Raw genomic sequence first — 21938 nt, forward strand, 5'->3', positions numbered from 1 at the left:
GATAACCTGCACACTTCTCGAGGGCTACAGTAGGCAGCGGGCAGGGTGTAGTAGGCAGCGGGCAGGGTGTAGTGGGCAGGGTGTAGTAGGCAGTGTCCAGGGTGTAGTGGGCAGGGTGTAGTAGGCAGCGGGCAGGGTGTAGTAGGCAGCGGGCAGGGTGTAGTAGGCAGCGGGCAGGGTGTAGTGGGCAGGGTGTAGTGGGCAGGGTGTAGTAGGCAGCGGGCAGGGTGTAGTAGGCAGCGGGCAGGGTGTAGTAGGTAGCGGGCAGGGTGTAGTAGGCAGCGGGCAGGGTGTAGTAGGCAGGGTGTGCTAGGCTAGCCTTCCTCTGTGTTTCAGGTCATTTAGGTAATTAATTGGGGAGGGAGAGTCATCTCGCCTACTTCTCAAGGTTACAGTAGTTGATTCACACCTTGAAAGCGATGTTAGGTACTCCATATAAAAGTCAATATAGCCTACATGTGTTTTGGCAGCGCAATCAACTGACAATATTTTCTGACAGTGATACGTCTTTGAAGGTCAGCTGTTGGCCTTATTGTGTCCTATCCAATTAATTCCATCATGGGGCATGTTATAAGGACTGGGACTGAGGAACCCCCTTCATCACCTCCCAGAGCAATCTGATATGTAGGCCCCGGTTCTGGCCTTGGAGGACTCATAGAGACCAGTAAACTCATGTGTTCCTTCATTTGAGAAATGGGCACTTGTGTTCTACTATCAGTAAAAGCAGCAGATTCCCTCACAGCTGTATCTCTCTCCCACCCTCCTGCATGGTCCACATGTCTCAAGAAGTCCCCCTAGGTGGTTAAGTCCCCTCTAAACTAATCTCTCTGTTAAGTTTCAAGTTTTAATGTTAACTACAGTGAAATGTCTTTCTTGCCAGCTCTAACCCCAACAATGAAGTAATCAACAACAATGTAATAGTAAAAATGACAAGGTAGAACAAAAATAATAACACGATAAAGTAAGTTAGCTGTGTTCAGTGGGGTTTGTAATGACAGACGATCAAATCAAATTCTATTAGTCACGTGCCGAATACAACAGTGAAATGCTTATTTACGAGCCTCTAACCAACAATGCAGTTAAAAAAAATATATGGATAAGGATAAGAAATAAAAGTAATAAGTAATTAAAGAGCAGCAGTAAAATAACAATCGCAAGACTATACATGGGGTACCGGTACAGAGTCGATGTGCGGGGGCACCGGTTAGTTGAGGTAATATATCCATATAGGTAGTTATTAAAGTGACTATGCATTGGTGTGGCAGTAGGTAGGATCCCACTTCTGACACCAGCAGGGAGGCATTCCTGACCATGTTTAGTGCTTAGTCTACATTAAATTATTATGCCCAAAGGGTTTGTGTAGCCTCCAAATGATACAATTGTGTAACTAAACAGTGTATCTGTCAATCTAGGCTGAACTCTGCCAGACAGTTCATGTTGAGCTGAGGTGGCATGTGTTTCACATTACGCCAAAACAGAAACTCCAGTAATTCGATGTTCTCATCATCCTGGCATTTTGCTTGATGCGTAGCCTTACAGTAGTCATGACCCAACGCCGATCTAATCAGTTTGTCTCGTCCCCACCCGCCTCTCCTCAGCTTTCGTCATATTTGAAGTATCCTGTTTGTATGTTAACCACAGCGAAAGTGAGGCACAGCCTGTTCCGTTTCCAAAACGGTTCGGACTACGCCTTCGTCCCTGCTACACACCGGACAATGTGAACAATATGAGAAAATCGACTTACTGGAGTTTTTGCGTAAATGTGTGGTCAAAAGTAGTGCACTTTAAAGGGTACCATTTGGGACACTGCTCATTTCATGCCCTGGTCTCCTAGTACTTTGGAGGGCTTGGGGGGGGACGGGGGACGGGGGACGACATAGCTCTTGGAACTCTGGTGTCACTGGTGTGCAGTGCAGCAATAAAGTCAATTTATTGCTCCGATGCATGTTTACGTACTATGTAAGTGATTCCCAGGATTCCAGACATGTTTATTTATGTATTTAGGTACTTGTTAATGATTTAATGGCTGCACCCTCCTTTCGATGATGGGCTGACATATGGCAGGTATACCAAACATGACAAAATACATGCTTTGGATTCTATTGAAGTCCCCTTGGCTTATTCACATCAGTGGAGACATGGAGACTGAGACTTGAAGGGGTACATTTCCACCTGTAATTTGGGTCATTTACAGGATGTTTTACAGCTATTTGTGACGTAATGGCTAAAAGGTTACCTGGATGGTTGACAACCGTATATATTTTGACCTACTGTTTCAGGAAGTGATGTCACTGAGCACTACCCCTATATATAGGATCTTCCAACCCCATCTGGGATATGGATGCCTGATGAAGACCTGAGGGTTGAAACGCTGTAGAAAATCACCTAGGTGCATGAACAGCAGTGTGCAGCGTTTTCCTTAATGTTTCATGGTTGACGCTTGGGTCCCTCTCATTAGAAGCTGCTTGGGTCCCTCTCGTTAGAAGCTGCTTGGGTCCCTCTCGTTAGAAGCCGCTTGGGTCCCTCTCGTTAGAAGCCTCTTGGGTCCCTCTCGTTAGAAGCCGCTTGGGTCCCTCTCGTTAGAAGCTGCTTGGGTCCCTCTCGTTAGAAGCTGCTTGGGTCCCTCTCGTTAGAAGCTGCTTGGGTCCCTCTCGTTAGAAGCTGCTTGGGTCCCTCTCGTTAGAAGCAGCTTGGGTCCCTCTCGTTAGAAGCTGCTTGGGTCCCTCTCGTTAGAAGCTGCTTGGGTCCCTCTCGTTAGAAGCTGCTTGGGTCCCTCTCGTTAGAAGCTGCTTGGGTCCCTCTCGTTAGAAGCAGCTTGGGTAGTACACGTTACCACTGACTGTGCAGCGGTTTCCCCGGACGACGGCACCACTGACTGTGCAGCGGTTTCCCCGGACGACGGCACCACTGACTGTGTAGCGGTTTCCCCGGACGACGGCACCACTGACTGTGCAGCGGTTTCCCCGGACGACGGCACCAATGACTGTGCAGCGGTTTCCCCGGACGACGGCACCACTGACTGCAGCGGTTTCCCCGGACGACGGCACCACTGACTGTGCAGCGGTTTCCCCGGACGACGGCACCACTGACTGTGCAGCGGTTTCCCCGGACGACGGCACCACTGACTGTGCAGCGGTTTCCCCGGACGACGGCACCACTGACTGTGTAGCGGTTTCCCCGGACGACGGCACCACTGACTGTGCAGCGGTTTCCCCGGACGACGGCACCACTGACTGTGCAGCGGTTTCCCCGGACGACGGCACCACTGACTGTGCAGCGGTTTCCCCGGACGACGGCACCACTGACTGTGCAGCGGTTTCCCTTGCTAAATTTGTAGCCTAATTTGATAATTTATTTAACGAGGAAGTCCAGTTGAAATGGAGAGTCTCCTATTCAATAGAGACTGAGAAGGCAGCTTTATTATAAATGTTAGATACTGCTGACGCCGTCAAGTCCTGAGGTCATACAGTCATTTTGAGTTTGAGGGGAAAGGTAGCAGTCTGGACACAGATCCCTTATTAGGTGACTAGTGAAAGGCTACAACTATCACCCAATAGATTTTGTATACAATGGAGGAGGAGGGAAGCAGAAGGCCATTCTTTCCCAGTCAGGTCATGTAGTCAGGAAAAACTCCTAAATAATATCATTGCTAAACAACTCTGGTCACCTGGCCATGCAGGGGAAATGGTCTAACTTGAGGAATATACTTCCAATAGTGCTGTGAAAACCCATTCCCAGGCCTGACCTAGTGTAACAATACAAGGTGTCTGTGTCTCTCTCCTGGATACAGCATTCTTTTGTTGTTACCTCACTGGCCATAAATAATCCCTCTCATGGCTTCCAGATGTTCCCCCTCTCTGTAATGGATGTAGGATCTTCTCTCTCTCCTGTACTTGTTTCTGTTTCAAGTACAGAGAGGGTAGAGCAAATTTACATTGGCACATGTATGCAGGCCAGCACACATGGAGAGGGACTTGTTCAAAAGAACACGCACACCTGCTTACGCACGCAGGCCTAGGCCTAAACACACAGTATTGAAAGCACAGAACGCTACGGTGACGCCCGGTTACCATATTGACCATGACATTAGGTGAATGAACACACTTGTCTTATGCTCTACAGAAGTATAATATTTTCATTCCGCTGAATCGTAGTGTCTGGATAATAAACTTCTTCTAATGGACCTGGATCTGTCTGAGGAGCAGCATCTGGGCTAAACCAGTCCGTCTGTGGATTAGTAGGACCCACTCATGTTTTTCCAGTTGTTCTGCATACAGTCACTCACAAATCATGTGTTTCTGACCACCGGAACACTCATATTAGTGACATTGTCAGTCTCGCTCTAGTAACAGTGAACTCCGTTGCAAAGCTCTCGCAAAACCATCAAAGAAAAGCCCTCCAGACAAAGTCACGGTTTGGTTGGATAGTCACGTTTAAAGCACTACAAAATGACGTGTGCCACACCTTGACATAGCAACTGTTGCTATGTTTGGCCGACCTGTATATTTTGATAGTGGAGATAAAGATGTAGAACTGGAAGACCTTTGTCTGAAGCTCGGAGTAAAAAGGGTGTGATGTACATTTCTTCACTCTAGAACAAATCGGCACATGATCGTTGGGTAAATCTGAGCGAGACTGGGGCTGTGTGTTTGTGTGTGTTTGTGTGTGTTTGTGTGTGTTTGTGTGTGTTTGTGTGTGTTTGTGTGTGTTTGTGTTTGTGTGTGTTTGTGTGTGTGTGCGTTTCTGTGTGTGCGTTTCTGTGTGTGCGTTTCTGTGTGTTTGTGTGTGTGTGTTTCTGTGTATGAGACCATGTGTCTAGGCCTAGTAACTAATCTTGTGTTCAAGTTCACTACATCCACACAAATGGTTTCCATTTATAAATCAGACTGATTAACACTCTCGCAAGGCGGCTGTGGGCTTGCCTTTGTAATAAACCTCTCTGCACCAGAATGTATGCTAGGCTCCTTCTGTGGAAATTGACTGCTGTTATTTATTTCTTAGGCAGTAACTGATATCGTCAGTCCTGGGCTGGCATTTGCTCTGTACACTCCTAGTGAGACACCCTTTAACTACGGGCACAACTGTGCATGTCAGCTTTAAGGAAAGGGAGTTGGGCTACAGTCTCTCTTCAGGCCCTTTGTAGTGGTAGTGGCCTGGCTAGTTTTCTGGGTTTTCCGATAGACTTTCTCATCATCTTGGTGGTTTTGCCAATGTTTGCCTCACTTACCCACTCATCAGTGAACTGCAGTAAGTGTCTCCCCTACTCTACTCCGGTACTCTCCTCCCCTACCCCTCTCTCTTAGTAGCCCCTACACATGGTAGCAGACTGGGGTCAGTTGAAGCAAGTCTGATGACCTACATATTAGAAGCTGATCTATGGGCAGTTGTCTTCAATTTCATGACTTTATCAGGTACAGTGTTTATATACAGGGCCTTCAGAAAGTATTCAGACCTCTTGACTTTTTTCCATATTTTGTTATGTTACAGCCTTATTCTAAAATTGAATACATAAAACAATTTCCTCAGCAATCTACACACAGTACCCCATAATTACAAAGCAAAAACAGGTTTTTATAAATGTATTAAAAACAATAATACCTTATTTAAAGTATTCAGACCCTTTGCTATGAGACTTGAAGTTGAGCTCAGGTGCATCCTGTTTCCATTGATCATCCTTGAGATGTTTCTGTGACTTGGTTGGAGTCCATCTGTGGTAAATTCAATTGATTGGACATGATTTGGAAAGGCACACACCTCTCTATATAAGGTCCCACAGTTGGCAGTGCATGTCAGGGCAAAATCGAAGCCATGAGGTCGAAGGAATTGTCCATAGAGCTCCGAGACAGGATTGTGTCGAGGCACAGATCTGGGGAAGGGTACCAAAACAATTATACAGCATTGAAGGTTCCCAAGAACACAGTGGCCTCCATCATTCTTAAATGGAAGAAGATTGGAACCACCAAGACTCTTCCTAGAGCTAGCCACCCAGCCAAACTGAGCAATCAGGGGAGAAGGGTCTTGGTCAGGGAGGTGACCAAGAACCCGATCACTCTGACAGAGCTCTGTGGAGGTGGGAGAACCTTCCAGAAGGACAACCATCTCTGCAGCACTCCACCAATTAGGCCTTTATGGTAGACTGACCAGACGGAAGCCTCTGCTCAGTAAAACGCACGTGACAGGCCGCTTGGAATTTTTCAAAAGGCACCTAAAAACTCTCAGACCATGAGAAACAAGAATCTCTGGTCTGACAAAACCAAGATTGAACTCTTTGGCCTGAATGCCGAGCATCACGTCTAGGCTAGGAACCCACGTCTAGGCTAGGAACCCTGGCACCATCCCTATGGTGAAGCATGGTGGTGGCAGCATCATGCTGTGGGGTTGTTTTTCAGCAGCAGGTACTGGGAGACTAGTTAGGATGAAGGCAAAGATGAACGGAGCAAAGTACAGAGAGGTCCTTGATGAAAACCTTTTCCAGAGTGCTAAGGACCTCAGACTGTGGTGAAGGTTCACCTTCCAACAGGACAACAAACCTAAGCACACAGCCAGGACAATACAGGAGTGGCTTCGGGACAAGTCTTTGAATGTCCTTGACTGGCCCAGCCAGAGTCTGGACTTGAACCCGATCTAACATCTCTGGAGAGACCTGAAAATAGCTGTGCAGAGACGCTCCTCATCTAACCTGACAGAGCTTGAGAGGATCTGCAGAGAAGAATGGGAGAAACTCCCCAAATACAAGTGTGCTAAGCTTGTAGCATCATACCCAAGAAGACTCGAGGCTGTAATCGCTGCCAAAGGTGCTTCGACAAAGTACTGAGTAAAGGGTCTGAATACTTCATATTTTTATTTTTCAATAAATTAGCAAAAATGTAAAAATGTTGCCTTGTCATTATGGGGTATGGTGTGTAAATTGAGAATAATAAAAAAAACATTTTTTAGAATAAGGGTGTAACGGAACAATTTGGGGAAAAGTCCAGGGGTCTGAATACTTAATGAAAGGCACTGTATACCAGGGGTTTGTACCGGCCAGTGGTCTGAATACTTAATGAAAGGCACTGTATACCAGGGGTTTGTACCGGCCAGTGGTCTGAATACTTAATGAGGGGCACTGTATACCAGTGGTTTGTACCGGCCAGTAGTCTGAATACTTAATGAAAGGCACTGTATACCAGGGGTTTGTACCGGCCAGTGGTCTGAATACTTAATGAAAGGCACTGTATACCAGGGGTTTGTACCGGCCAGTGGTCTGAATACTTAATGAAAGGCACTGTATACCAGGGGTTTGTACCGGCCAGTGGTCTGAATACTTAATGAAAGGCACTGTATACCAGGGGTTTGTACCGGCCAGTGGTCTGAATACTTAATGAAAGGCTCTGTATACCAGGGGTTTGTACCGGCCAGTGGTCTGAATACTTAATGAGGGGCACTGTATACCAGGGGTTTGTACCGGCCAGTGGTCTGAATACTTAATGAAAGGCTCTGTATACCAGGGGTTTGTACCGGCCAGTGGTCTGAATACTTAATGAGGGGCACTGTATACCAGTGGTTGTACCGGCCAGTAGTCTGAATACTTAATGAAAGGCACTGTATACCAGGGGTTTGTACCGGCCAGTGGTCTGAATACTTAATGAAAGGCACTGTATACCAGGGGTTTGTACCGGCCAGTGGTCTGAATACTTAATGAGGGGCACTGTATACCAGTGGTTTGTACCGGCCAGTAGTCTGAATACTTAATGAAAGGCACTGTATACCAGGGGTTTGTACCGGCCAGTGGTCTGAATACTTAATGAAAGGCACTGTATACCAGGGGTTTGTACCGGCCAGTGGTCTGAATACTTAATGAAAGGCTCTGTATACCAGGGGTTTGTACCGGCCAGTGGTCTGAATACTTAATGAGGGGCACTGTATACCAGTGGTTTGTACCGGCCAGTAGTCTAAATACTTAATGAAAGGCTCTGTATACCAGGGGTTTGTACCGGCCAGTGGTTTGTACCGGCCAGTGATTGGAGTGTGATAGCAGAGCTGTGTGCCAGGTAGGGCAGACTGGCTGTCTCCCTGCCATGCCAACTAGGCCTAACTGGCTGGCTGGGAGAAGAGTGGGGGAATAAGGGAGAGGTTGAGCTCTCTGGATGTTTGTTTTATTTCAGCAGGTATTTCCCTTTTTCACAGGGGCCTATGTTTGGAGAATATTTTTCCTGAACAGAGCCAGGTTGAATATGTGTGAAGTCATGGCAACAAGTAAAGTGAGAAGTGTGTGCCAAGCTAAGCGTCGGCTCGTTCTACTTCCAACAATGTGGACACCGGACTTAAGGAAAATGTCAGACTCTTGTGAAATATTTGTTGAAAACCCAGTAATTGCTAATGCAATTTCCCAAATTACTTTCAGTTGTTGAAAAACGCGCACTCTTACAATACAAATAAACACGGAAGGGACATCGGTATTCGTCATACCACACAGCAAAATGAAGTAGTAGCCCGTCTGTGTGTTGCAGTAATGAAGTAGTAGCCCATCTGTGTGTTGCAGTAATGAAGTAGTAGCCTGTCTGTGTGTTGTAGTAGCATGTCTGTGTGTTGCAGTAATGAAGTAGTAGCCCATCTGTGTGTTGCAGTAATGAAGCAGTAGCCTGTCTGTGTGTTGTAGTAGCCCATCTGTGTGTTGTAGTAGCCCATCTGTGTGTTGCAGTAATGAAGTAGTAGCCCATCTGTGTGTTGCAGTAATGAAGTAGTAGCCCATCTGTGTGTTGCAGTAATGAAGTAGTAGCCCATCTGTGTGTTGCAGTAATGAAGTAGTAGCCCATCTGTGTGTTGCAGTAATGAAGTAGTAGCCCGTCTGTGTGTTGCAGTAATGAAGTAGTAGCCTGTCTGTGTTGTAGTAGCATGTCTGCGTGTTGTAGTAGCCCATCTGTGTGTTGCAGTAATGAAATCGTAGCCTGTCTGTGTGTTGTAGTAATGAAGTAGTAGCCTGTCTGTGTGTTGTAGTAGTAGCCTGTCTGTGTGTTGTAGTAATGAAGTAGTAGCCTGTCTGTGTGTTGTAGTAATGAAGTAGTAGCCTGTCTGTGTGTTGCAGTAATGAAGTAGTAGCCCGTCTGTGTGTTGTAGTAGCCCATCTGTGTGTTGCAGTAATGAAGTAGTAGCCTGTCTGTGTGTTGCAGTAATGAAGTAGTAGCCCGTCTGTGTGTTGTAGTAATGATGTCGTAGCCCGTCTGTGTGTTGTAGTAATTAAGTAGTAGCCTGTCTGTGTGTTGTAGTAGCCCATCTGTGTGTTGCAGTAATGAAGTAGTAGCCTGTCTGTGTGTTGCAGTAATGAAGTAGTAGCCCGTCTGTGTGTTGCAGTAATTAAGTAGTAGCCTGTCTGTGTGTTGTAGTAGCCCATCTGTGTGTTGCAGTAATGAAGCAGTAGCCTGTCTGTGTGTTGTAGTAGCCCATCTGTGTGTTGCAGTAATGAAGTAGTAGCCTGTCTGTGTGTTGTAGTAGCATGTCTGTGTGTTGTAGTAATGAAGTAGTAGCCTGTCTGTGTGTTGTAGTAATGAAGTAGTAGCCTGTCTGTGTGTTGCAGTAATGAAGTAGTAGCCCGTCTGTGTGTTGCAGTAATTAAGTAGTAGCCTGTCTGTGTGTTGTAGTAGCCCATCTGTGTGTTGCAGTAATGAAGCAGTAGCCTGTCTGTGTGTTGTAGTAGCCCATCTGTGTGTTGCAGTAATGAAGTAGTAGCCTGTCTGTGTGTTGTAGTAGCCCATCTGTGTGTTGCAGTAATGAAGTAGTAGCCCATCTGTGTGTTGTAGTAATGAAGTAGTAGCCTGTCTGTGTGTTGCAGTAATGAAGTAGTAGCCTGTCTGTGTGTTGTAGTAATGAAGTAGTAGCCTGTCTGTGTTGTAGTAGCATGTCTGTGTGTTGCAGTAATGAAGTAGTAGCCCGTTTGTGTGTTGTAGTAATGAAGTAGTAGCCTGTCTGTGTGTTGTAGTAGCATGTCTGTGTGTTGCAGTAATGAAGTAGTAGCCTGTCTGTGTGTTGTAGTAATGAAGTAGTAGCCTGTCTGTGTGTTGTAGTAATGAAGTAGTAGCCTGTCTGTGTGTTGTAGTAGCATGTCTGTGTGTTGCAGTAATGAAGTAGTAGCCTGTCTGTGTGTTGTAGTAATGAAGTAGTAGCCTGTCTGTGTGTTGTAGTAATGAAGTAGTAGCCTGTCTGTGTGTTGTAGTAGCATGTCTGTGTGTTGCAGTAATGAAGTAGTAGCCTGTCTGTGTGTTGTAGTAATGAAGTAGTAGCCTATCAGTAAAGGTTGTTGTGGGGTGGTGTTTTGGTCTGGTCTGTTCTCTGTGGATAGTGAAAAGATCAAGGGACTTCCCCTGGCTGGCTGTGACCTTTGCAGGGCCTCTGACAGGGGAGCCAGGGACCTCTGGATCAGCCTGCATTTTGATAACTGGACCAGGCTGGAAGACTAACAAATGGATGGATGGAATGAATGAATTCCAATTTGATGTGAACCAGGTGTTCTGCTTACAAGTGCAAAAGGGTTGACCTAAGCTAAGTGCTCACAGATCTGTAGGCCTAGGTCAAATCCTAACAACTAGACCTATAGGCATTAAATAGATCTTTATTTTGTTAAATAGAACTTTACAAACTCCTACAGTATTCCTACCCTGGTGAGCCAACCAACAGGCAGTCTACCTCAGGGTTATTGGAGGATCGATAATGTAAACAAGGAAGTGGATGAATGGTCTTTCTCCACAAAGTAGGGAAATGCTGCTTGTGTTTTGGCTCCAGCTTACCTTTGTGAGTCACATCGGTGACCCACATTGGTCCATTTCCGCCCGGAGTGCTAGGGTAAATATGAGGGTAACAACAGACAATTTTATCACTGCCCTCTGTACATCCGGACCACTGTCATTTACTACAGTCAAAATAATAGATTGACCCTATATCAACCATATCTCAATAGGTTAACCCTATATTTTTTTATTTTTTTTTATTTCACCTTTATTTAACCAGGTAGGCAAGTTGAGAACAAGTTCTCATTTACAATTGCGACCTGGCCAAGATAAAGCAAAGCAGTTTGACACATACAACAACACAGAGTTACACATGGAGTAAAACAAACATACAGTCAATAATACAGTAGAAACAAGTCTATATACAATGTGAGCAAATGAGGTGAGATAAGGGAGGTAAAGGCAAAAAAAAGGCCATGGTGGCAAAGTAAATACAATATAGCAAGTAAAACACTGGAATGGTAGATTTGCAGTGGAAGAATGTGCAACGTAGAAATAAAAGTAATATTATATATAATATTAACCCCTCAGCATACAGGGCTGACAGCCTGGAAGAGAGACAGACACCTGATATCACTACTAGTGACTTGCTTTGTCACATTTTAAATATACAGCAATTTTTTTTATTCTCAGTTTTATGAATTTAATCTTGATTATGCACAATTGTTTGACTTTGAGTATTCTCAGGTCAAGTAACATTTTGTATGAAAACCGGCATAGCCTACAATATTTACCTACACTACGCACTATTTCTAGTCCCCAGAATGCTAACCTCTCTTTCTCTCCTGCAGCCAAACCCTTCACCTCCATGGTCAAACAGCTGCGCCTACACAAGGAGGACTTTGAGATCCTCAAGGTGATTGGACGAGGAGCCTTTGGAGAGGTAAGCCTATTTTGTGACTTTTTATTGTACGTTTATTTTTTTATCACCAGGAAGTTTCTTTAATATAAATAGTCTTGCAAGTCATCAGCAAAGACCAAAGCATTTTAAGTGTAGCCTCCATAGGGCTTGGAAACAAATACAACCAAACAATGCATGCAAATACAATATAGTCAAGGAATTCAGTCTAAAAAAAATTAATTTAGGAAATCTGTTCCCAAGTTTTCACACAAATAAAATATATGTGATGGTGTCGCAATGTAATATAGGTATGAAATGATTGTTTTTTTCAAATACAATCCATTTTTTTTGTTTCAATTTGCAGGGGGAACAAATGATTAGAGTGAGTTATGAATGAGTTATTTACCCCTGCTCTGTGATTTCAGCAGCAAGGCTGGCCGCTAGGCTACATGCTATCTGCATGACTCAACATGTAAGAGAATGCTTTGTTCTCTTCTTCACCATCATTGTGGAAGAAGAGAACACTTCTGAAACCAACCCTTTCTTTTTCTTATTCACAGCTTGGGGGCCTGAGTTGAAATATCGTTTTTATTACGTCTTCTGTTGTGTGTGATCTCAAACCTGGGGAATGTTGGTGAGCTAGGCAGGTAGCTAGCGGTGGCAGCAGAAACTCAGCTATGTAAGGTTTCATGATCTGTGACACATGGTTGTTGTATATTATAGTTTGTTAGGTTAGCTGCTGTGCTGCTGAGTGACCTGGGATCAAATACTATTTGAAATGATTTCAAATACTTTATCTGTGGTTGATTGAGCTTGCCTGGCTTCATACACCAATGGAATAGTTCCAAACCGGCAAACTCTACCCATCTGGCACTCCAGGCAGGCTAGAGCAAAAGCTCAAAGTATTGGAAAGACTTGGAATATTGTTTGAACCCAGGTGTGGTGGAGCAGGTTGGTTGGCGCTATGCCCAGTGCTGAGTTCACTATGGCCTCTTTCAGACCCTTTTTATTGGGGTTTTATTTCACGGTGAGTGGAAGAACAACATGGTTGTGCTCCAGCCCTGGTCCCTAGCCCAGTACCAGACTACAGCCTCACGGTTGATTGCCTCTACTTATTGTATTTATGATATAGGCCCTGTGCTTACTGTGTCTCCTCTAGCAGCTTGTGTTGAAGAGGCCTGAGTCTCTGTGCCTTCTGTGCCCAGATCTGCCAGTTTATTTCATAAAGCCTAGTATCTTTAGCCTACATGCTAATCAAAGCGTTTGAGTTAGCTAGAAAAAGTGGCTGGATTTGTGTAATTAATTAGTTCAATTTAAAAGTATTTACATTCACAACAACAGTTTCCAGTGGTCGGCAGGCAAAGACTGTAGGATTAGATCTACTTAATGATAATGAGGACATTATGATTTGAAAGGTCTCTGGCCAGAGGCCCCTCTTATGTCATTCCAGTGGAACGCCATCATAGGGTAACTGAAAGGTTATCTACCATTTTATTTTGTATTTAACCTTTATTTAACTAGGCAAGTCAGTTAAGAACAAATTCTTATTTACATGGACGGCCTACCAAAAGGCCTCCGACTGGGGCTGGGATAAATTTTTTTTTAAAATACAGTATAAATATAGGACCAAACACACATCACAAGGCACAACACTACATAAAGAGACCTAAGACGACAACATAACAGCAAAACATGACAACACAGCATGGTAGAAACACAACAATACAACATGGTAGCAACATTATTGGGCAAAGTCAACAGCACAAAGGTCAAGAAGGTAGAGACGACAATACATCACACAAAGCAGCCACAACTGTCAGTAAGAGTGTCCATGATTGAGTCTTTGAATGAAGAGATTGAGATAAAACTGTCCAGTTTGAGCATTTGTTGCGGCTCGTTCCAGTCCCTAGCTGCAGCGAACTGAAAGGAGGAGCGACCCAGGGATGTGTGTGCTTTGGGGACCTTTAACAGAATGTGACTGGAAGAACGGGTGTTGTATGTGGAGGATGAGGGCTGCAGTGGATCTCTCAGATAGGGGGGAGTGAGACCATTCACATCTACTGATGACTGCCTTTCCCAGGGAGGAGTTCAGCAGAATTCCAGAAAATGTCTCAGGTTTTTCAGAAATCCCATTTTGAGGCTGTTTATTCTCTTCTGTTTAAGGAATCCTCCTACTGGTATTTCTGAAAAATGTTCCCAAAGTTCCCAGTTTTTTTCTCTCAGACATACCAGTTGTAGTTAATACCAGTTAAGCAGGGAGGGAATTCTCAAAATGGGATTTCTGAAAAAGCTGTGATATTTGGGAAAGGTTCAGGAAAAATTGTAAACTCTACAGAAGAGTAAGAAGTGGGAAGCTGTGTGAACTGAAAACGGAGGTGAAAGAGGACATTTATGAGCAGGGTCTTCTCATAGTCAGCTGGGAGAGAGACCGCGTCTGTCTGTTCGTTGGGAGAGAGATTTAGGTGTCTGTGCGTGATGTTTCGGCGCTCCTGATTAATTGCTTTTATAACACTACAGCTGTCGTACATGTCAAGCTCCGACACATGTCTGAGTGGAGAAAGCTAAGAAAACGGGGTGGGGGGGATTACACACGCTATACACAGGGACACTGCCAAGAAACTTCCCCCCCTCTCCTCCTCCTCCCACAACAGACCAGCAGGAGAAACCCAAACAGCGGAGGAATGTTGTCATTGTGTTGAATTTAGCATTCTCCTTATTTTTCTCCAATAAGGAACCCTGTGTAAGGCCGAGTGTGTTTTTGTTATTGTGAGTGTTGCGTGTACTCTCGTGTGTGTGTGTGCGGTGTGTGTGACTGTGGGGATGATTGGTGGTTTAAATTCCTTCCGTGGTGGAGGAGGGAGTTGTGGGGAAGCTGAAGTGAAGAAGGCTTTCTCAGGTGTCCTCTGGCTGGCAGGCAGGAGGGAAGAATCCTGCTAGCTGAAGTCCTCTGGCTGGCAGACAGGCAGGCAGGAGGGAAGAATCCTGCTAGCTAAAGTCCTCTGGCTGGCAGACAGGCAGGCAGGAGGGAAGAATCCTGCTAGCTGAAGTCCTCTGGCTGGCAGACAGGCAGGCAGGAGGGAAGAATCCTGCTAGCTGAAGTCCTCTGGCTGGCAGACAGGCAGGCAGGAGGGAAGAATCCTGCTAGCTGAAGTCCTCTGGCTGGCAGACAGGCAGGCAGGAGGGAAGAATCCTGCTAGCTGAAGTCCTCTGGCCTCACTACAGTTTCAACTCAACTCGTTTTAGGAATGCTCTTTACTACACTCATGTCTAACAATGGGGGCCCACGGGCTGTGTTAGAGACATTATCACTTAACAGTACTTTAGCCAGCTAGCTTTCCTATCCTTGCTGCAAACCCATTGTAATGAGTGTTATCTGTGCTGCCGTGCGGCTATGGCACGTTGAGGCCCTTGAGCTGAAAGATCCCAGCTGTGTGTGTCTCAGGGGTCACTACCTTCATGTCCTAGGTCACTTCCTGTCCGCCTTCCTTTCTCTTCCCCTCCTCCACTTCTCCTCCTCTAACTCTATGGCCGTGTTTCATTCCACAAAGATGCTCACTTCCCTTCTGCCCCCGTTCACTCCCCTTTCCTTATCTAACAGGGGTGGGTCATGTTCAGTAGGGAGAAAACGTTTTGGAACTGAGCAGATTTATTTCCCATGGTTTGCCCTATTGAACATGACAGGAAAGATGTAATTAATTTGGTGGATGGAAACTTTCTCTCCTCAAACTCTCCTTCTCTCCCATGCTTCCTGTAGGTTGCTGTAGTTAAGGTGAAGAATGCAGACAAGGTGTTCGCCATGAAGATCCTCAATAAGTGGGAGATGCTGAAGAGAGCTGAGGTGAGTTCTGGCTAGTAACAACAATCGCCATAGCATTACAGCAGTGTTAAATGCTAACAACCGCCATAGCATTTAGCGCTGCTGTAACGGTGTAATGCTAACAACTGCCGTAGAATTACAGCAGGGCTAAATGCTAACAACCGCCGTAGCATTACAGCAGGGCTAAATGCTAACAACTGCCATAATGTTACAGCAGCTCTAAATGCTAACAATCGCGATAACATTAGAGAAGGGCTAAATGCTAACAACAGCAATAGTATTATAGCATTTGCTACTCTGGGCTAAATACTAACAACAGCCATAGCATTACAGCACTACTCAGGCTGGATACTAAGTTGAGTTAGTATTATGTAACTCCTTGGCTTTTCCATAAACATTGCATTCAACATTCAATGCAAAATGTTCATATAATTGTCAGTTACATGTGCATGTCTCAAGTTTAGAATATTAAATGTGAATTTGAGTACATAACTTAATTCAACTTTAGAACCTATTTTCAGTATGAGAGAGCGATCATGTGGTGTGTGTTCAGTGTATTTACATTTTAGTCACTTAGCAGATGCTCTTATCCAGAGAGACAGCAGCAATTAGGGTTAAGTGCCTTGCTCAAGGGCACATCAACAGATTTTTCACCTAGTTGGCTTGGGGATTCGAACCAGTGAACTCAGTATATCTGTTGCTGCTGTGCTTTTCTTTTAATTGGCAGCTGTTCACAGTGGTCTGTGTGTGTCCGTGTAGCCGTTCCCAGTGGTCCCCCGGGCTTGCAGTTTTCATACCTCAGGCTCATAGAACCGAACTCCCCACTGTGTCTGGCTGTCTCTGGACATGGGAAACTGTCTGCAATATAAACGCTACTCTCAAACACATGTCCTCATTAATGTACCCCATGACATAGTTTAGCTACAGGTTGTTCATACAGATGGAAATAGATGAATTTGACTATTTTATAAGTTTGTTAGAAAGTGTAATTGAATTGAAAATACTTAATTGACCCCTAAAGGATCTGAAACGGTGTTTCCCACATAAAGATAGAAATACAATCTATTAATTCTATGGTTGTCCATCACACGCAGACACAGGAATTCAGTACACACACAGGTTGGACTGCAGTGTGATGGACCGAAGTGTGTGCCAATGAGAGTAGCTACAGTACATTCCATTCATTCTGTTTATATAATGATTACCCTTGACCTCTCCCTCAGACGGCGTGTTTCCGGGAGGAGCGGGACGTGCTGGTGAACGGGGACAGCCAGTGGATCACCACCCTGCACTACGCCTTCCAGGATGACAACTTCCTGGTAAGATCTCCACTAACTTCTACTCTATTCATATGGGTTTCAATATATGGTATGTCTGCATCCCAAATCGTAACCTATTGCCAATAGGACTCTGGTCAAAAGTACCACTGATTTTAAGGGGGTGTAAAGGGTTGCGTCCAAATGCTATAGGGTACTGGTCAAAAGTAGTGCAATATATAGGGAAGAGGGTTCCATTTGGGATGAACACAAGCTGTGAAGAGGCCGGAATGAAATGAATAGTATGATGATGGTTGATGATAAAGGAGGGAGGGAGGGATGGTTGACGTTAAAGGAGGGAGGGAGGGATGGTTGACGGTAAAGGAGGGAGGGAGGGATGGTTGATGGTAAAGGAGGGAGGGAGGGATGGTTGATGGTGATGGAGGGAGGGAGGGATGGTTGACGTTAAAGGAGGGAGGGAGGGATGGTTGACGGTAAAGGAGGGAGGGAGGGATGGTTGATGGTAAAGGAGGGAGGGAGGGATGGTTGACGTTAGAGGGAGGGAGGGATGGTTGATGGTAAAGGAGGGAGGGAGGGATGGTTGACGTTAAAGGAGGGAGGGAGGGATGGTTGACGGTAAAGGAGGGAGGGAGGGATGGTTGACGTTAAAGGAGGGAGGGAGGGATGGTTGACGGTAAAGGAGGGAGGGAAGGATTGGTTGACGGTAAAGGAGGGAGGGATGGTTGATGGTAAAGGAGGGAGGGAAGGATTGGTTGACGGTAAAGGAGGGAGGGAGGGATGGTTGACGTTAAAGGAGGGAGGGAGGGATGGTTGACGTTAAAGGAGGGAGGGAGGGATGGTTGACGTTAAAGGAGGGAGGGAGGGATGGTTGACGGTAAAAGAGGGAGGGAAGGATTGGTTGACGGTAAGGGAGGGAGGGATGGTTGACGTTAAAGGAGGGAGGGAGGGATGGTTGATGTTAAAGGAGGGAGGGAGGGAGGGATGGTTGACGGTAAAGGAGGGAGGGAGGGAGGGATGGTTGACGGTAAAGGAGGGAGGGAGGGAGGGATGGTTGACGGTAAAGGAGGGAGGGAGGGATGGTTGACGTTAAAGGAGGGAGGGAGGGATGGTTGACGGTAAAGGAGGGAGGGAGGGATGGTTGACGTTAGAGGGAGGGAGGGATGGTTGATGGTAAAGGAGGGAGGGAGGGATGGTTGACGTTAAAGGAGGGAGGGAGGGATGGTTGACGGTAAAGGAGGGAGGGAGGGATGGTTGACGTTAAAGGAGGGAGGGAGGGATGGTTGACGGTAAAGGAGGGAGGGAAGGATTGGTTGACGGTAAAGGAGGGAGGGATGGTTGATGGTAAAGGAGGGAGGGAAGGATTGGTTGACGGTAAAGGAGGGAGGGAGGGATGGTTGACGTTAAAGGAGGGAGGGAGGGATGGTTGACGTTAAAGGAGGGAGGGAGGGATGGTTGACGTTAAAGGAGGGAGGGAGGGATGGTTGACGGTAAAAGAGGGAGGGAAGGATTGGTTGACGGTAAGGGAGGGAGGGATGGTTGACGTTAAAGGAGGGAGGGAGGGATGGTTGATGTTAAAGGAGGGAGGGAGGGAGGGATGGTTGACGGTAAAGGAGGGAGGGAGGGAGGGATGGTTGACGGTAAAGGAGGGAGGGAGGGAGGGATGGTTGACGGTAAAGGAGGGAGGGAGGGAGGGATGGTTGACGGTAAAGGAGGGATGGAGGGATGGTTGATGGTAAAGGAGGGAGGGAGGGATGGTTGACGTTAAAGGAGGGAGGGAGGGATGGTTGACGGTAAAGGAGGGAGGGAGGGATGGTTGCGTTAAAGGAGGGAGGGATGGTTGACGGTAAAGGAGGGAGGGAAGGATTGGTTGACGGTAAAGGAGGGAGGGAGGGATGGTTGACGGTAAAGGAGGGAGGGAAGGATTGGTTGACGGTAAAGGAGGGAGGGAGGGATGGTTGATGGTAAAGGAGGGAGGGAAGGATTGGTTGACGGTAAAGGAGGGAGGGAGGGATTGTTGACGTTAAAGGAGGGAGGGAGGGATTGTTGACGTTAAAGGAGGGAGGGAGGGATGGTTGACGTTAAAGGAGGGAGGGATGGTTGACGGTAAAAGAGGGAGGGAAGGATTGGTTGACGTTAAAGGAGGGAGGGAGGGATGGTTGACGGTAAAGGAGGGAGGGAAGGATTGGTTGACGGTAAAGGAGGGAGGGAGGGAGGGATGGTTGACGGTAAAGGAGGGAGGGAGGGAGGGATGTTGACGGTAAAGGAGGGAGGGAGGGAGGGATGGTTGACGGTAAAGGAGGGAGGGAGGGAGGGATGGTTGACGGTAAAGGAGGGAGGGATGGTTGACGGTAAAGGAGGGAGGAAGGGAGGGATGGTTGACGGTAAAAGAGGGAGGGAGGGGTGGTTGACGGTAAAGGAGGGAGGGAGGGATGGTTGACGTTAAAGGAGGGAGGGAGGGATGGTTGATGGTAAAGGAGGGAGGAGGGAGGGATGGTTGATGGTAAAGGAGGGAGGGATGGTTGATGGTAAAGGAGGGAGGGATGGTTGATGGTAAAGGAGGGAGGGAGGGAGGGATGGTTGATGGTAAAGGAGGGAGGGAGGGATGGTTGATGGTAAAGGAGGGAGGGAGGGATGGTTGATGGTAAAGGAGGGAGGGAGGGATGGTTGACGTTAAAGGAGGGAGGGAGGGATGGTTGACGGTAAAGGAGGGAGGGAGGATTGGTTGACGGTAAAGGAGGGAAGGATTGGTTGACGTTAAAGGAGGGAGGGAGGGATGGTTGACGGTAAAGGAGGGAGGGAAGGATTGGTTGACGGTAAAGGAGGGAGGGAGGGATGGTTGATGGTAAAGGAGGGAGGGAGGGATGGTTGACGTTAAAGGAGGGAGGGAGTGAGGGATGGTTGACGTTAAAGGAGGGAGGGAGGGAGGGATGGTTGACGGTAAAGGAGGGAGGGAGGGAGGGAGGGATGGGTGGTTGATGGTAAAGGAGGGAGGGAGGGAGGGATGGGTGGTTGACGGTAAAGGAGGGAGGGAGGGATGGTTGACGGTAAAGGAGGGAGGGAGGGAGGGATGGTTGACGGTAAAGGAGGGAGGGAGGGATGGTTGACGGTAAAGGAGGGATGGAGGGATGGTTGACGGTAAAGGAGGGAGGGAGGGATGGGGGGTTGACGGTAAAGGAGGGAGGGATGGGTGACCAAAAAGACTAAGGAGAAAGAGGGAGGCCTGAAGAAAGTAAAGATGGAGGGAGGACGTGGGAGGACACTAGAGGAATACAAAGAATGTTACTTTTACACTATTATACAGTATTATTATTACTACTACTACTACTATGTCAGAGAGTTTTATTCTCTCCTCCCCTCCTCTCTCGGCAGTACCTGGTGATGGATTATTATGTGGGTGGGGACCTTCTCACCCTGCTTAGTAAGTTTGAAGACAGGTTGCCGGAGGACATGGCAAGATTCTACCTGGCTGAGATGGTGCTGGCCATCGACTCAGTGCACCAACTGCATTACGTCCACAGGTGAGTCACACACACACACACAGTGAGTGAGTGAGTGAGTGTATTTATTTATTTATTAATGACTCATTAGTCCAAGTCACCTGTATGACCACTGAAATAGTTGGTTCCTTTGTGGCTCTAAATAAAAGTACTCCCAATATTCCCTCAATGAAGCAGAGGGAAATGTCCCTCCTTAATGAAGCAGATAATTTGTTTACATATTATTTAGCTAGGCCAGTCAGTTAAGAACAAATTCTTATTTACCATGACAGCCTACCCCGGTCAAACCCGGATGACGCTGGGAAATTGTGCGCCTCCCTATGGGACTCCAAATCACGGCCGGTTGTGATACAGTCTGGAATCAAACAAGGGACTATAGTGACGCCTCTAGCACTGAGATGCATTGCCTTAGACGGCTGCACCACTCGGGAGCCCAGAACCTTACATACACTACTGGTTAAAGGTTTTAGAACACCTACTCATTCAAGGGTTTTTCTTTATTTTTACTGTTTTCTACATTGTAGAATTATAGTGAAGATATCAAAACTATGAAATAACACACATGGAATCATGTAGTAACCGAAAAAGTGTTAAACAAATCAAAATATATCTTATATTTGAGATTCTTCAAGCCACCCTTTGCCTTGATGACAGCTTTGCACACTCTTGGCATTCTCTCAAACAGCTTCACCTGGAATGCTTTTCCCACTGTCTTGAAGGAGTTCCCACATGCTGAGCTTTTCCTTCATTCTGCTATCCGACTCATCGCAAACCACCTCAATTGGGTTGTAGTCAGGTGATTGTGGAGACCAGGTCATCTAATGCAGCGCTCCATCACTCTCCTTTTTAGTCAAATAGCCCTTACACAGCTTGGAGGTGTGATTTGGGTAATTGTCCTGTTGAAAAACATTTGATAGTCCCACTAAGCCCAAACCAGATGGGATGGTGTATTGCAGCAGAATGATGTGGTAGCTATGCTGGTTAAGTGTGCCTTTAATTCTAAATAAATCGCTGACAGTGTCACCAGCAAGCACCCCCACACAACAACACCACCTCCTCCATGCTTCACGGTGGGAACCACACGTGCGGAGATGATCCATTCACCCACACGCGTCTCACAAAGACACAGAGGTTGGAACCAAAAATCTCCAATTTGGACTCCAGACTATAGGACAAATTTCCACCGGTCTAATATCCATTGCTTGTGTTTCTTGGCCCACACAAGTCTCTTCTTCTTATTGGTGTCCTTTAGTAGTGGGTTCTTTGCAGCAATTCAAATCAAAGTTTATTTGTCACATGCGCCGAATACAACACCTTAGAGTGAAATGCTGACTTACAGGCTCTAACCAATGGTGCCAAAAAAAGGTGTGTGTGTGTGTGTGTGTGTGTGTGTGTGTGTGTGTGTGTGTGTATAGGTAAGTAAAGAAATAAAACAAAAGTAGAAAGACATTTGAAAAAAGAGTAGCAAGGCTATATACAGACACCTGTTAGTCAGGCTTATTGAGGTAGTATGTACACGTAGGTATCGTTAAAGTGACTGTGCATATATGATGAACAGAGAGTAGCAGAAGCGTAAAAGAGGGGTTGGGAGGGGGCACACAATGCAAATTGTCTGCGGGACCATTGATTACCTGTTCAGGAGTCTTATGGCTTGGGGGTAAAACTGTTGAGAAGCCTTTTTGTCCTAGACTTGGCACTCCGGTACCACTTGACATGCGGTAGTAGAGAGAACAAAGTCTATGACGG

The 21938-nt window shown here is 46.3% G+C and overlaps 1 protein-coding gene across 29 annotated transcripts in view; it reads left to right on the plus strand.

Moving 5' to 3' along the window:
- LOC110521078 (serine/threonine-protein kinase MRCK alpha) overlaps positions 1 to 21938 on the plus strand; it is a 122836-nt gene that overhangs the window by 24669 nt on the left and 76229 nt on the right. For all 29 annotated transcript variants that reach the window (XM_036976102.2, XM_090233482.1, XM_090233494.1 and 26 more), the window contains 4 exons: positions 11552 to 11643; positions 15356 to 15439; positions 16642 to 16737; positions 20065 to 20213. In XM_036976102.2, coding sequence (XP_036831997.2) covers positions 11552 to 11643; positions 15356 to 15439; positions 16642 to 16737; positions 20065 to 20213 — 421 coding nt within the window. The remainder of the gene's footprint in view (positions 1 to 11551; positions 11644 to 15355; positions 15440 to 16641; positions 16738 to 20064; positions 20214 to 21938) is intronic.

This window comes from Oncorhynchus mykiss, chromosome 4 (genome assembly GCF_057628025.1).
Source record: "Oncorhynchus mykiss isolate SJ-2025 chromosome 4, ASM5762802v1, whole genome shotgun sequence".
In the NCBI taxonomy this organism is placed as follows: Eukaryota; Metazoa; Chordata; class Actinopteri; order Salmoniformes; family Salmonidae; genus Oncorhynchus; species Oncorhynchus mykiss.